This window comes from Rhipicephalus sanguineus, chromosome 4 (assembly GCF_013339695.2).
Source record: "Rhipicephalus sanguineus isolate Rsan-2018 chromosome 4, BIME_Rsan_1.4, whole genome shotgun sequence".
Lineage (NCBI taxonomy): Eukaryota > Metazoa > Arthropoda > Arachnida > Ixodida > Ixodidae > Rhipicephalus > Rhipicephalus sanguineus.
In genome coordinates, this window is record NC_051179.1 from 175,471,215 (window position 1) to 175,487,902 (window position 16,688).

Below are 16,688 nucleotides of genomic sequence, written 5' to 3' on the forward strand. Positions count from 1 at the left end.
TAGAAAGCGCGCCAAGAAACACCTTCGGGCCCAGGAGGGTCCGACGTCACGGGATTCCTGCGTGGCACCACCTTCAAGGCTGCGCTCTCCCTCGCCAGCTTTTGGAAAGCGCCGCAGCCGCTCCAGGGGGCGCTCTCGCTACCGCGGGCGCCCTCGCTCCAAAGGGCGCTCCCTCTCCAGGCTGCGCTTCCAAGAGGCTCCCACCACCTGGGCGGAACGAGCCAAGCCAAGGCCGGCACAGCAGCCTGCACAGGTGACGCACGCGGCACTGGCAGAGCAAAAAGAAGATCCTAGGATCGCATTTTTACTTCAGGAGAACGCCAGCTTAAAAGCTCAGCTTCAACAGATGAGGGTTGAGTTCGAAGCTCTCAAAAATTCAGCACAGGCCCCGGTGCGGCCTTCGTCAGCAGAGCCGCGGCCGGCTAAGCGAAGGATAGGTACGGAAGGAGAGGTTGCGGCGGCGTCCGACTCGGCCGTCCTTGGAGCAATCAGGGATTTGCAAAAGTCGCTAGCGCGGCAAGCGGAATGCTTTGACCTCGTGGCATGTAAAGTCGCAATGATTGAAAGCAGGCTTGGTCCAGGCGAGAACTCTTTTGTCCCGGTGACGCCCGTCTCGCTGGTTTCCCCGGCGTGCCCCGGTATGCCAATGGCTCAGGCCCCCGTAACTAAGGACGTGCCGGCAAGTCGGCAAACCAGTGGTAGTAATCATGGCTCCCAACGCAAATGAGTTTGTCATTTGGCAGTGGAACTGCGCGGGGTTTAGGAAGCGTAAGGCCTCCCTCCAGCAGTACATTGCCCCATTGGCGGTTCGGCCGCATGTAATTGCTTTACAGGAAACCATTGACGCGGCGGTTGCCTTGCCCAGCTATCGATCTGTATCGGTTAGGGGAGACGGGCAACGTGGTCTGGCTGTCTTGGTTTCGAGGAAATGTGCGTTTTTAGAACACAAGCTTGCGCTAGGGAACTCTACTCTGGAGGCCCAGCTCGTCGAAATCATCCCGAATAATTGGCTTAAGTGCAGCATATTCGTACTGAATGTTTACAGCACCCCTCGGAAACACAAGCAGGCGTTTTCCTCGGTGGTCGCAAAGGCGGCTACCCTAGCGGGCAAGTCGCCGCTTGTAGCTGTCGGGGACTTTAACGCCCACCACCAGGCCTGGGGATATCCAAAAACCACTGTTAAGGGGAAAAACCTTGCTCAAGCTATGATGGACTGTTCCTTGGAGCTGGTCACGGATCCTCAGTTCCCCACAAGAGTGGGTAATTACGTTACGAGAGACACCACTCCGTATCTGGCATTTACCAAAAACGCGGTGGGAGTACAGTGGGCTAACTTGCAGGAAAGCCTGGGAAGCGATCACTTTATCCTCTCGGTCACGCAGGAAACCCGGGTGGCTCCACATAAGAAGTACAAGGTGACGGACTGGGACGAGTTTAGAAAGCGCCGCAAGGCGGATCAGGCCCAATATGACACGTTGGAGGAACTCTTCTCGCGATTAGCGGAGGATGCGCTCCTCCCAACCAAGACGGTCCACACTGACCTACAGGTGGATACAATGGACTCGCGTCTTGCGCATTTGTTGGAGGCTAAAAAATCGCTGGTTGAGAGATGGCGCACACAGAAGCTCAATAGGAGGCTGCGTAAGCGCATAGCGCTTCTCAATAAAGAAATCGAGGACTACAGTCAGGAGTTATCTAGGCAGCAGTGGAATGAAATTTGCTCAAAAGTAGACGGGCAGATGCGCACAGGAGGCAAATGGAACCTCTTGAAGGTACTCCTCAATGAAACTAACTCGAAAAGTAATCAGAGGTTGGCAATTGACCGATTAGTCCAAGCACAGAGGAGCAGTGGAGTCGATGACACGACTGTACTTAAGGAATTGGCAGAACGATACCTTCCGATTGGCCCCTCCGGGGATTGGGACTACCCGGACTACCGGGGAGAGCCGCTGGAAGAAATCGACTCGTCCTTTACGAAACTTGAGATCGAAGAGGTGCTTCATGCGCTTAATAGTCGCTCAGCCCCGGGTCCTGACGGAATTACGAACAGGCTGCTGCGTAATCTCGATGATAGGTCCATCGATAAGTTAACCGAGGAGGTCAATCTCCTCTGGGCAGAAGGCCGAGTGCCGGAGGCCTGGAAGACCGCCTCGGTGGTACTCATTCCCAAGCCGGGCAAGGCACTCGCCAAGGAGAACCTACGTCCCATCTCCCTAACATCTTGCGTAGGGAAAGTGATGGAGCATGCGGTACACAACAGGGTCTCTCGGTATGTCGAGGATAAAGAGCTCTTTCCACACAACATGGTAGGCTTCAGGCCGGGTCTGTCCACCCAGGATCTGATGCTCCTGATTAAGAGGCAAATTATCGACCGACGAACCCTAGATATTCGGGGAATATTGGCCCTAGATCTCGCCAAAGCGTTTGATACTATTTCACATAAGTTCATCCTGGAGGCGGTCGAGAGCATGGGGTTAGGACCAAGGTTCCACGCCTATGTTCGCGCCTTCCTCAGGGACCGCAAAGCAACCATAAAGATTGGGCAGTCAAAATCAGGAACCTTCACCCTGGGTGCGAGGGGCACGCCGCAGGGTGCGGTAATTTCGCCTCTCTTGTTCAACATAGCCATGAAAGGCCTCTCGGAGCGTCTTTCCACTGTAGCCAATACAAACCACGCCCTATATGCCGACGACATTACTGTCTGGTGCATGGGAGGTTCGGATGCTGAGGTGGAGGAAGCGCTCCAGATGGCGCTGTCTATCACAGAAAGTTTTTTGGAGGGCACGGGGCTTCGGCTTTCACCCTCCAAATCGGAGTTGCTTCTCTACAGACCTGTTAGGCGTGGGAGGAGGCCCCACTCACCGCTTGATCAGGTACAGATTGCGCTAACCACAAGGGACGGGCAAGCGATTCCCAGAGTGAACTGCATTCGAATATTAGGTTTCCTTCTTGAATGCAACGGCCGAAACACACAGGTTTTGGCCCGCATCACCTCCAAGACGGAGAACATGATTCGGCTTATTTTACGGGTTTCAAACCGCAGGGGAGGGCTGAGGGAAAGTAATCTCCTTCGGCTCTACCACGCGTTCCTCATGAGCCATATTATTTACGTCGCATCATCTCTAAATTGGTCTAAACGCGAGGAGGATAAACTCGACACTTTAATGCGGAAAAGTATTAAAATGGTGCTAGGACTCCCCATGAGTACCGGCACGGACAGGCTCATGAACCTGGGCATGCACAACACCCTCTCGGAGGTGATTGAGGCACAGCAACTAGCTCAGGTCGCGCGGCTCTCCTCCACCAAGGCTGGGCAGTGTCTCCTACAGTCGCTTGGATGTCATCATACGGGAAGTGCGGAACAGAAGATATTTTTATCACAAACAATGAAGGGTACTTATGAGGTGGAACCCTTCCCGCGTAATGTACATCCGCGGTACAATGTTGGCCGGCGAACGGCACGGGCCAAGTCTCTGCTTGACTTCGTAGGTAAATCCCCGGAAAGGTGGCTTTCGTCGATGCGACGCAGTATGGCCGCTCGGACAGCTTTGCGGCCGTGGTTGTTGATCATCGCGGTCGCGTACTAAACTCAGCTTCCGTTAGGAAGGTGTCTGCCTCCGTAGCAGAGCAGGTAGCGATAGCTCTAGCTATGAAGGACCCTTCGCGTCCTGAGATATTCACCGACTCTAGGGCTGCCCTCCGGGCCTTCGCTTCGGGTGTGGTCTCAAGAGAGGCTGCCGCTATTCTCAGTTCGAGGGCTGTAGGAGGCTTTCACACAATTACCTGGTTCCCGGCCCACATGGGCTCAGGGGTTCATCCGACAGTTCCCAACGTCAACGAACTTGCCCATAACCGTGCGCGAGAAATCACGTGCCGCGGCGGTGCGGGCGGGTCCGGAGGCGGCTTCACGGAGAGCTTCAGGGATCCACTTGGCACCTTCAACGAAGTTACTTCGCACTATTGCCACGCCCACTTCTTGTCTTGTTTTGATGTATTCGGGTTTGACCGGCAGGGACGGTTATCAACGCTCGACGCTGTCCGCGAAGCATTGTTCGAGAAGCTTCACGTCTATAGTAGATCGTTCTGTTAAGATTGCGCCCCGCACGCGAACGTTCCAGCTTTGTCTAGAGATAACGCCGCCACCAGCGATATTGCTGGAAAGTTCGATACCGCCTGTATAAAAAGCCGACGCGATTGACCGCTTGTGAGTTGATCGACGGACGACGCCCTGTTCGCCGCTATATTTGTACAGCGTGTATTGCTATAATTCTAGTTCTCATTTTCCGGCCACAAGTTCGGCCAAATAAACAGTTTCATCCTGCAAACGCCGACTGCTGTCTTCATCGACGTCACGACCACGTGACATCTGGTGGAGGTGCTGCTTCGCTCATGTTCCGGTCGCCCCCGTCAGGCCGTGAACCCAGTCCGGGCCGCCACGAAGACATCGACGCCTACCCTGAACAGCGAGCAAGCCGCAGGACACAAGGACTACCTCCAGAATACCAGCCTTTATCCGACAAGACCAGGAAGACCCCGACCATGACCAACACAACAGCGACAATGACAGCAACCATGCCGCTTGCACCCGTGCTGCTAAAGCGCCCAAAGGAACCACCGACCTTCCACGGATCATCTGCTGAAGACCCGGAAAGTTGGCTGGAGAAGTACGACCGCGTCGCCATTTTTAACGAATGGACCGATGAAGACAAGTTAAGACACGTCTACTTCGCCTTGGAGGACTCTGCCCGAACTTGGTTCGAGAACCAAGAGCGAAGCCTCACGACGTGGGACATTTTTCGCACAAGATTCCTTGCCACATTCACGAGTGTCGTCCGCAAGGAGAGGGCCGAAGCTCTGCTGGAAACCCGTGTGCAGCTTCCAAACGAGAACGTGGTGCTGTACGCGGAAGAGATGAGCAGACTGTTCCGACACGCCGACCCAGCCATGCCCGAGGACAAGAAAGTCCGCTTGCTCATGCGAGGGGTAAAGCAAGAGCTCTTCGCTGGGCTAATGCGGAACCCACCGTCAACAGTCCAAGAGTTCGTCTCAGAGGCGACGACGATTGAGAAGACGTTGGAAATGCGCAACCGGCAGTATAATCGCCGATCGATTCAAGACAACCCAGTTGTTCATGCTGTCGGCTCCGACGACCTGCGCGAAACGATCCGAGCGATCGTGCGGGAAGAACTACGCAAGCTCTTACCCTCACCACAGCCTGAAGTTGCGTCGATCGCTGACATCGTCCGAGAGGAAATCCTGCAGTCTCTGGGCACCCCCGAGTCAGCGCAGCCGCAGCTGCAAGCAGTGACCTATGCTGCTGCAGCCCGACGCAACGCCCCCCCTCCTCGCCCAAGTCAAGACGCCGCGCCGCCTCAACAGTTCCGCCGCCAGGCACCACCGCCGCCGCCACCGACGTCACACCGCCCGCCAGCCGGCCAACGATACACGCCGAGGAAGACCGACGTTTGGCGCGCCCCCGACCACCGCCCACTCTGTTACCATTGCGGAGAAGCTGGCCACACTTACCGCCGCTGCCAGTACCGACAGATGGGACTGCGTGGATTCGCCATCGACGCGCCGCGTCCACAGCGAGGGGAAAGACCACGTGACATCGCCGACTACCTCGCGGGAACGCAATGGACGCCCCGACAACCTTCCCGTTCGCCGTCGCCAGGCCGCTACGTCTCTCCCCAACGCCGACCATACACTGGCCCAACACGGGGCCGGTCACCTAGCCCGTATCCGGAAAACTAAGGGCAGCAACCGATGGAGGTGCGGTTGCTGTACGACGAAATACCGAAGGTCCTCCGCCGCCGACGACAACGCCGCAACGACATCTAGAGAACACGCCGCAAGCCGAACGAAGCCCTGACGTCGAAACTTCACGGCCCGAAGAAGACCTGACGACACAACGACGAAGCAGCGGGACAAACCGACGTAGCCGTGATCCGACGCCGCGACCAAATCGAAACGGTAGGCGACGAACGAGTGACCTCGACGTCCTCATCGACGGCCACAACGTCACCGCTCTCGTCGATACTGGAGCCGACTATTCCGTCATCAGTGGACCGTTCGCGACGAAGCTGAAGAAAGTCAAGACCGCCTGGGAAGGCCCCGAAATCCGCACAGCGGGAGGTCACCTAGTAACGCCGGCAGGAATCTGCACAGCGAGGGTCTCCATCAACAACCGGATTTATCCCGCAAGCTTTGTAGTCCTTCAGCATTGCTCCCGAGATGTCATCCTTGGTATGGACTTCTTAGGCCTTCATGGTGCAGTGATCGACCTCAGATCGAAGTCGATAACACTATCTACAGAAAAAGCATTACCGCGGTACACGCCGCCAGGGAAGCATGCCTTGAATGTGCTGGAAGACCAAGTCACCATTCCCCCTCGCTCCAGCGTCATCATTTCCGTCGGCTCTCAGAAAGTAGCAGACCTGGAAGGCGTCATTGAAGGCGACCAACACCAGTTGATTAACCGCGAGATTTGCGTCGCAAGAGGAATAGCAGAGTTGCGGGGAGGCAAAGCAACAGTGATGCTCACAAATTTTAGCAACGAGTATAAGCACGTAAACAAAGGCACGACAGTCGCCTACATCGAAGAAATCACAGCTACGTCGATGGCTTTCGCCATCGCCGATTCTTCCGAGCCAACACCGACGAACCAAGCTTCTCAACCAGTTTTCGACGTTAATCCTAGCCTTCCGAAGCATAAACAAGAACAGCTCAAAACCCTGCTCTTGAAATACAGGGACTGCTTTTCGTCATCGTCAAGAATCCGCCAGACCCCAGTCGCAAAACATCGCATCATAACAGAGGAAAATGCCAGGCCACTCCGGCAGAGCCCGTACAGAGTTTCAACGCGAGAACGCGAATCCATAAAGAAACAAGTCGACGAAATGCTACGCGACGACATCATCCAGCCGTCGAAGAGTCCATGGGCGTCACCCGTGGTGTTAGTGAAGAAGAAAGACGGAACCCTACGCTTCTGCGTCGATTATCGCCGCCTGAACAAAATCACGAAGAAGGACGTCTACCCTCTCCCACGGATAGACGACACCCTGGATCGACTCTACAACGCGAGGTACTTTTCGTCGATGGACCTCAAGACCGGCTATTGGCAAATCGAAGTCGACGAGAGAGACCGAGAGAAGACTGCCTTTATAACACCAGACGGCCTCTTCGAGTTCAAGGTTATGCCCTTTGGTCTTTGCTCGGCACCTGCGACGTTCCAGCGCGTTATGGACACCGTGCTGGCTGGACTGAAGTGGCAGACTTGCCTTGTGTACTTGGACGACGTCATTGTGTTTGCCTCAAGCTTCGACGAACACCTCCGGCGCCTTGACACTGTACTACAAGCAATCAAGACTTCTGGCCTCACCTTGAAGCCTGAAAAGTGCCGCTTTGCATACGAGGAGCTGCTGTTTTTGGGTCACGTGATCAGCAAGGGTGGTGTTCGCCCAGACCCGCGGAAAACAGCTGCCATCGCTGCCTTCCCGCCCCCCACCGACACGAAAGCCGTGCGCCGTTTTCTCGGCTTGTGCGCCTACTACAGGCGCTTTGTCAAGGAATTTTCACGAATCGCCGAACCGCTAACTCACCTCACGAAGACCGACGTGCCATTCAAGTGGGAAACGGCGCAAATCGAAGCATTTGAAGAACTGAAACGATGCCTTCAGATGCCTCCTATACTAGCACATTTCGACGAATACGCCGATACGGAAATCCACACCGACGCAAGCAGCGTAGGACTCGGCGCCGTCCTTGTGCAGAAGACTGACGGGCAGGAACGGGTCATCAGTTATGCTAGCCGGTCGCTATCAAAGGCAGAAACGAACTATTCCACAACAGAAAAGGAGTGCCTAGCGATCATCTGGGCTGCATCCAAGTTTCGCCCCTACCTCTACGGCAGGCCCTTCAAAGTTGTGAGCGACCACCACGCATTGTGTTGGCTAGCTAACTTGAAGGACCCTTCAGGTCGCCTCGCACGGTGGAGCCTACGACTTCAAGAATTCGACATTACCGTCGTTTACAAGTCCGGAAGGAAACACTCCGACGCTGACTGCCTGTCTCGCGCCCCCGTCGACCCACCGCCGCAGGACGACAAGGAGGACGACTCCTTCTTGGGAATCATAAGTGCCGACGACTTCGCCGAACGACAGCGAACGGATCCAGAACTCAGGGGCCTTGTGGAATACCTCGAGGGCAGGACCACCGTTGTTCCGAAGGTATTCACGCGGGGACTGGCGTCATTTTTCTTGCGCAACGGTGTTCTCCTAAAGAAGAACTTCTCACCGCTTCGAGCCGATAGCCTTCTCGTGGTACCCTCGACATTGCGGCCAGAGGTCCTCCAGGCTCTGCACGACGACCCGACGGCTGGACACCTGGGTGTTTCGCGCACGCTAGCAAGAATACAGGAGAAGTACTACTGGCCGCGCCTTTCCGCCGACGTCACTCGTTACGTGAAGACCTGCCGGGACTGTCAGCGACGCAAGACACCGCCCACTAGGCCAGCCGGACTTCTGCAGCCTATCGAGCCACCTCGACGGCCGTTCCAGCAAATCGGGATGGACTTACTGGGTCCGTTCCCGACGTCCAATGCCGGAAACAAATGGATCGTCGTAGCTACAGACTACCTCACCCGCTACGCCGAGACGAGGGCCCTGCCTAGAGGCAGTGCCGCCGAGGTAGCGAAGTTCTTCGTTGAGAACATCGTCCTGCGTCATGGCGCCCCAGAAGTTCTCATCACCGACAGAGGTACGGCGTTTACTGCTGACCTAACTCAGGCAATACTGAGATACAGCCAAACAAGCCACCGCCGGACCACAGCGTACCACCCACAGACAAATGGCCTGACCGAGCGGCTAAACAAGACCATCGCCGACATGTTGGCCATGTATGTCGACGTCGAACACAAGACGTGGGATGCCATCCTTCCGTATGTGACCTTCGCCTACAACACGGCCGTCCAAGAAACGACGCAGATGACTCCGTACAAGTTGGTCTACGGAAGGAGCCCGGCGACGACGCTCGACGCCATGCTACCCAACGTCACCGACGAAGAAAACCTCGATGCCGCCGCTTACTTACAACGTGCCGAAGAAGCTCGACAGCTCGCCCGCCTGCGCATCAAGACCCAACAGCACACCGACAGCCGTCGCTACAATCTTCGACGACGCTTCGCGGAATACCAGCCCGGCGACCGTGTTTGGGTCTGGACGCCGATACGCCGACGTGGGCTTAGCGAAAAACTCCTTCGGCGATACTTCGGGCCATACAAGGTTCTTCGACGCCTCGGCGCTCTTGACTACGAGGTGATCCCGGACGGCATTACGAACTCCCAGCGACGCCGCGCACGACCTGAAGTCGTCCATGTCGTGCGCCTTAAGCCGTTTTTTGCGCGTTAGCGAACGTGGGGACTCTATTTTTCTTCCTTTGTTATTGTAATTTATTTTTGTATGCACTTGTTTTTTTTTCTCTCTTCTATGTTCTTTCACAAGCATCGGGACGATGCTTTTTCAGAGGGGGGCAATGCCACGCCCACTTCTTGTCTTGTTTTGATGTATTCGGGTTTGACCGGCAGGGACGGTTATCAACGCTCGACGCTGTCCGCGAAGCATTGTTCGAGAAGCTTCACGTCTATAGTAGATCGTTCTGTTAAGATTGCGCCCCGCACGCGAACGTTCCAGCTTTGTCTAGAGATAACGCCGCCACCAGCGATATTGCTGGAAAGTTCGATACCGCCTGTATAAAAAGCCGACGCGATTGACCGCTTGTGAGTTGATCGACGGACGACGCCCTGTTCGCCGCTATATTTGTACAGCGTGTATTGCTATAATTCTAGTTCTCATTTTCCGGCCACAAGTTCGGCCAAATAAACAGTTTCATCCTGCAAACGCCGACTGCTGTCTTCATCGACGTCACGACCACGTGACACTATCAACTGTCAAGGCGGCGATACCCCCTCCCGCATTCCAAGCTTACTAGGCCGCAGTCGTCGGTTCTCCGGATGCTGCAGGCAGGTTCCTTCCCGTCTCGCAGAACGTTTAGCCACTTTGCTGAAGGCATAAATCCAGGATGTCCTAGCTGTGGGGCGGATAATTGCACACTCGATCATATGCTCTGGCAGTGCCCGGTAGCGCAAAGTTCAGCACAGAAGAGGACTGGGAGAGGGCTCTTAAAAGCAACGAGCTCTCAGTCCAGCTGTCGGCAGTCCAGGAGGCCTGCGAACGGGCGGAGGGCCACGGTCTTCCAGTACCGGCGTGCGCGCGGCCAGCAACTGCGGCGGACCCCCCTTCGGGGGTTGTCTGATCGGGGTTCTCCAGGACAAAATAAAGTTCATTTCATCATCATCACCTCACAAAGGCGGGTATCAGTCGTGGGAACAAAATTTTCGCGCCGTATTCTGTGCAGCCACACAGCCCGTCGCTTGGCATCCTTTTTCCCGCTGGGAATAGCGAATAAATAGGGCTTTGGCCGTTTGCCGCCGGTTGCTGTACCCAAAAGCGCAGCACCAGGCCTTCTGCGATGCCTCGGCAGGCTTGCGATGAAGTGTAAAAACGAACTGCAGTAGGGTACGGATTTGGGCTGGTTGGTGCATGACTTCACGTAGAAAACAGCGCTACGAGACGGGACAATGAAAGGGCACAAACACGGCGCTGTGTTTGTGCCCTTTCTTTTCTAAGTGTAAAAACGATACGGGATGTCGTAATGTTCCTGCACGCTTTTCTGAGGCTACAGAAACAATCGCCCTTCAAAGCGCCGTGCGTCGGCGGCCGGGAGACACTAGCGAGGCGAGCGAGCTGGACCATTTATGCAGCGAAGCCGCCGAAAGGGCGCGGCGGCGAAGAGAAAACGAACGCGGTACTTTTACCGTTTCAGTGACTTTATAGCCTGCAACATGCGGTCATTTAAGAGCTGCGCGCGGCTGCACGGAAGTGGTGCCGAGGTAGAGGGCCCGCTTAGCACTGAACGGACCCGGGTTCGAATTGCAGCTATATATATATATATATATATATATATATATATATATATATGGCGTTTTTTATTTTTTTTTGTGTGTATAGTTGTTACAGTTGTATCGGTTTCTTTTTTTTTTTTCGTTTCTTAAAACTCGCTTCAGCCGCTACGCACTGCCACAAATATCACGAGAAATGTCAAGGAAGATAAAACAAATTTGGGGCGAACGTAAATGTTCCTGTAGGCACCGTACGGAACTCTACAAAAACAAATAAAAGTGTGGCCTCTGCGGCGCAATGACGTGCTAAGCCAGACTTCTTACACCTTGCCTAAGAATAGATGTGCGTCCTATCTCGTATTCGCGAAAAATATCGGAGTCTGTACCTTTGTGTTTTGGTTGAATGCCGAGCGGTGGCGCTACAAATATCAACGTTTACTGTCTAACTTCTTTTATTTTCCTTGACGTTTCGCGTTACTTTTTGTGGCAATGCGAACCCGCGTCTTTTGAGTGGCAAGCGCGCATTCTACCCTGCACCACTTTGGTGGAGCCCCACGCAGCTCTTAAATGACCGCAGGTTGCAGGCTACAGATCGCAGCGCACAAGCTGTTTAAGCCTTTTTTTTGGAGTCACTTTTCGAAGCTCGCTCGAGGCACTCCTGCTGGTGCTAGAACACTCTACTAGGTTCTAGTCACTACTATTTGGGGGTGTTATCCTGGACACCATCGAATTCTTGCCTAGCGATGACGTGTGCGCATGCCCCTTGCACATATAACGGTGCAAGTTAGCTGTTTAGTAAGGATATCTGAAAATTTTGATAACGATATTTACGCGAACAGCACTTTGTACATTGTCAGGCAATTTTGCTGTCCACGTTATCTGCCATGAATATGGACCGGTCTAAAATCTAGTGTGTTCTAGTGTATTCGGCGACAGCTGTAGTCTAAGAGGATCGTCAAAGAATTTCGCTCCTGCTCCCGTCTCTGTAATGTACACAAATAAACTTCAATGTTCAACGCTCGAATTATGTAGCCGTCTTTTGCTAGGAACTGCGCTAACAGGTGAAACGAACGACCACAACAGCGTTACGCCTGTTCCCATCGTTCGCTGACCATTAGCTGTCACGTCACTGAACACTCGGTGCCTTTGCTGACCGCGCCAACAAGCGATGACAGGTGTCAAGCTTATACCGGGTGTCCAAGCTATCTTTAGCCAAGGGTTAAAAATACAATATTAGAGGCAGGCGAGAGAAATCAGTTGCAAATTACCGACAGTTACCTTGCGCACTACAGACAATTCTTTGTTTGGTAATTGACTAATTTGTTAATTAGGATTATTTAACTAAATTGACAAATATTGACATTAGGCAAGAAATGCGGCTTGCAAAGTTCTAGAGCGTCTTCAGAAACCCCAACTGCATTATTTGCGGTAAAGAAAGTCTCACGTATGCCATTTTTTCCAAGCTGCAAAGAAAGCCCGCAAAATACAAAAAGAACCACGTGATTAGCGCACCGCGAGAATGCTGCCCTCAGCCGTGGTTTCAACGAACGAAATCAGCTGCGGCCGGGACTCGCCGGCTCCGTTGCAGCGGTAGGCCGATAATTGGGCGGTGGTTTCTTGGCCCGTTGCCAGCCAGTTGGCGCACGTGACGATGCAAGTTGTAGCGAGCGCGGGCCAAGAAACCACCGTTAACTTATCGGCCTACCGCAGCAACGGAGACGGCGAGTCGCGGCCGCAGCTGATTTCCTTCGCTGCAGCTGACTCCGCGCGCATGCGCTGCTGTTCGACATGGGCCACTGGCGGCCGCGAAGGCAGCGCTGCTTCTCCCCGTGCAACTCCTTTTACCTCGTAGGCAGCACAGAACAGAGCGGGAATATATAATAATATACATACTCTAACTTTGAGGGCCAATCCTGGCGCGCATGACAGCATCAGACTGTGTGACTACGTACAGCAAAGTGACCGACTTCATAATCCAGCTTCAAGGCTCTTCCGCTGGGGTGCGCGACATACCGGTTTTTGTTACATTTAAGCACGATTTAAAAATAGCAATCCTACTCACAAAGCTAAAAGGATGCTGGAATATGTCACTATATTTCACGGTCTTTTTATTTCTACCAGGATCTAATCACACGTTCTGCCCAGTTGTCGGTCCCATTACGGGTGGGCCCTACAGTATAAACAACAGAAACCTTTCATTTATAGCTAGCTAATCGTTTTCACGTGGCACCTAGATCCTTCTAGAGACGCGATTTAAACGCACAAGTGTTATTGAGGCCCCACTAATGCTAAGCAGGAACTTAAAGGGGGCCCTGCAACATTTTTTTCAGCATGGTCATAAAACGCTGCCGATCGGTAGTCGAGGCTGCTGAGAACATGTGGGCCAAACATTATAGCGCAGCACGCGGCCTGGAATTTACAATTAGTTCTCAAGTTCAGCTAGAAATCCCTCCTCTCTTGACAAATGATGCCATAAAGCCAAATGACCACGCCATAAACCCAAAGTCCACGGCCATTGGCTGATTTGAGCATCGTGAGCTGCATAGCTACTGCGGCCGCCGCGGGATGGCGCGACGTGCCCGAGCGCTCACTCGCGATCGCACTGAATCGCGCGCGTTCGAATAAAAAAATGAAAGTGCTCAAGGTCATGACGCGCGCTGACGAACGGGCGTAGCTTCTTGCCCCCCTTGTCAGCCCCCTCCCTGCGAAGCTTTCAACGCGCTCACTGGTACGAAAGGAGGAGAAAGAAAGCGTGCCTCAAATCCCTGTAAAGGCCGTTTGCGCTAAAACCAGCGATTGTCAGGCTTCGAATTCGCTCGCAGCGAAAAAACGTCGCGTCGCACTCGCCAGAACGGTCATGTTCGAAACTTATCGCTCTGTTCGCAGCGGCGGAGAGATTTTTTGGTCATGGCCGTTGTTGCGCACTTAAAAAAAATTTAGATTAGAAAGTGCTCTTAAATGACAAAACATGCGCGCTCTTCGCTATCGTTGATGAAAAGTAAACAATATCACAACGCACAGCTTGTTACATTACGTTTGAAAAATTATGCACTGTCTGCCAAAAAGAACGGCAGCAATGAACCGTGCGCGCCGCGGCAGTCGCAGAGCAAAAATCGCAGCCCATGTGAAACGAAACCGCCATTAGCGCCGGTTGCGCAGGGAGTGAACAGAGCGAATGGAATGTTTTTTTTTTTTTGCTGCAATCGCAGCATGTGAAACATTCTTAACTGCTTGAATGAAGTCATTCGATAATCATTATTGTACTAATCTAAAAATAAGGCTGCTCTTAGGCCTATGCATGAACACGCGAGACGAATTGCGCCCGAACTTCATTGCAAAGCATATCTTGACCAACTTGTCCAAGAAGTTTGTCCAGGGGACCATCAGTGCACCCTCCCCACCCCCCTTCAACACTGAGAAAGACAAAACGAAACACCCCATCACGGTACTCCTTTCATGCAGAAAGCGATGTTATTATTACAGTGCTGATAATCGAAAATGGGAACAGTGCCACATAACGGAGCGCCACAGACTTCTGTATGTAAGAATGGTACAGCGTTATCGAAATGACGCCCATTTCCCGTCATGTTTCTGTCAGTATCGCCATGTTAGACACGCTACACTCGATAAGCATGAAACGCCGCGCAATGTTTCAGATTGCGATTGCATGCTATCATGTGTGACCCTTAAACGACACCGTCCATGCCCCGCTCGAAGTCAGAACAAACGAACCTTCTTCGGGTTAGTCGACTGTCATTTAATAGATTAATTTGAACAGCTGCCATTAAGACGCAAAGTGACGAGATTCGTAGCTATAAATATAAAAAGAAAAACACTACAGCAAAACTTTAACGACCGTAGGTTTTAAAGAATGCAGTGTTAAAACCCCTTTCTCTTTCGCCCAGACTGGAAATCCTTCGTTTTTTCCTTATTGCTCCTTCTGTACTGTTTTGCAGGACTTTCGATAAAGCGGAAGCATGGAAGGTGAGGTGCTCGAGATGCTGCCCTCCGCAATTCCAATGACGCGTTTACGGCGCAGCCCGTCGCCGAGTTCCAGCATAGGATTCTCGGTCAAGAGTGGCCGTCGCTGGCACCGCTTCAGGAAAGGAATTTTCATCGCCAGTTCTGTTATAACACTGAGCATCTTTCTCGCCGCCACCCTCATAGTTGTGCTAAGGAAGGCACCTCTGTCCGTCGAATATTGCACGGAAATCCACATGTCGAAGTGGCTGCCTTGGAGCCAACGCATCAACGACTCCAGGGTCCCGCGGATCTTGCTTTGGAGCCCAGTGGCGGCGTCGTCGGCCGTGGAAGTGGATGCTTCTCAGCCGGTCATGTACTTCGGAAGCTCAAGAGCCTTCAACTGCATTTCGAAGTCGGGTGAAGAAGTGGCGTGCGAAGTGACTATGCAGCACAGTCGTACAAACGACAGCGACGCATTGGTGTTCTACGGAGAAAGCATAACGGCATCGCTCCTTCCCAAATGTCGAAGTTCTGGACAGATGTGGGTGTTCTGGGCTACCGCCGACCTTCCGCCACCCAAATCGCACGAGAACCTTTCGCAAATTTCCGGCCTCTTCAATTGGACCATGGGACGCAGGAACGATGCGGATGTCATGGTTGCCTACAAGACGTGGCACTGCGAGAGCGCCGATCGAAAGGACCACAATCAAGAAAAGATGAAGGCGCACATGCAGAAACGGAAATACAGAAGGGACGCAGCATGGATTGTCGGCGAGTGCGAGCGCGAGACGTTCTTTAATGTCTCGCGCAGTTCCATGGGCAACGTCGCCAGAGATCACGAGAGGGAACGCGCCATCCGCATTCATTTGTTGACGGCTTGCGGCTTCAACCAATGCGGCTCACGAGGGGACTGCGTCAGGTATATAGCGCAGAAATACCATTTCATCATCGTCTCCGACATGCCAGAGTGTTTCCAGAGTGCCTCCGAAGTAATTTACGACGCCTTCGAGCACTACGTGGTGCCCGTGGTGCTCGAGGACGAGGCCGCACTTCAATTTCCTCCGAAGTCTGTGATCAGCTCTTCTACGATGCGCAACCCCGGCGAACTGGCGGCGTATCTCAGGACCCTCATCGATAACCCGAAACTGTACGACCGCTACTTTGCTTGGAAGGATAAGTGCACAGTGGCACCGCCCACGGTCGACGGTCTGTGCGCTCTATGCGGGGCACTTCACGAGAAACCACGTCGCGGACGACGTCATTCCAGTGTTCTGAACTGGTGGAAGCAGCCTAAGAACTGTACCCACGCCCGTTCCTCCATTCTGAGCAAACCGTTCTTCGTGAATGAGTGAAACGATACTGACTGCGTGACAACGGATGCCAGTTCGCGGTAATGTGCGCAATGGTTTTCGAAAAGCTTGACAACACTGGGAACTTCCAAGTGGCAGCAGTGACATACACCTAAAGAAAAAAAAAGTGCTTTCATTATCATCTGTAGAGATCATGACGTAACTTTGACAAATAAATTGCGTAGCTTAGGCCACTCGAACAGGTGTTGTCCCGGAAGAAAGCGTATCTTATGTTCGCAGAAACTTCCTGTGTGAAGGGCTGTTTTTTTCCCAACCTTTAGTCCTTTAGACCAGAATTCTTCATCCTTTGTAGGGGACAGCCATCTTCGGCCAGGGCCTGCGAGTCAGGCGGATCCCATAAGATCGATAGCGTGTGACATCTTTTAGACATCGCGTGCTTACTGTCCATGTTTGCTCGC

At 53.2% G+C, this 16,688-nt stretch overlaps 1 protein-coding gene across 1 annotated transcript in view; it reads left to right on the top strand.

Annotated features, from left to right (window-relative positions):
* LOC119390909 (glycoprotein 3-alpha-L-fucosyltransferase A) overlaps positions 1 to 16,495 on the top strand; it is a 29,750-nt gene extending 13,255 nt beyond the window's left edge. Inside the window, exon 2 of the mRNA XM_037658615.2 lies at positions 14,914 to 16,495. Within this exon, the coding sequence (XP_037514543.1) occupies positions 14,935 to 16,272 (1,338 nt within the window). The 5' untranslated portion in view covers positions 14,914 to 14,934 and the 3' untranslated portion in view covers positions 16,273 to 16,495. The remainder of the gene's footprint in view (positions 1 to 14,913) is intronic.
* Positions 16,496 to 16,688: the final 193 nt, after the last annotated feature.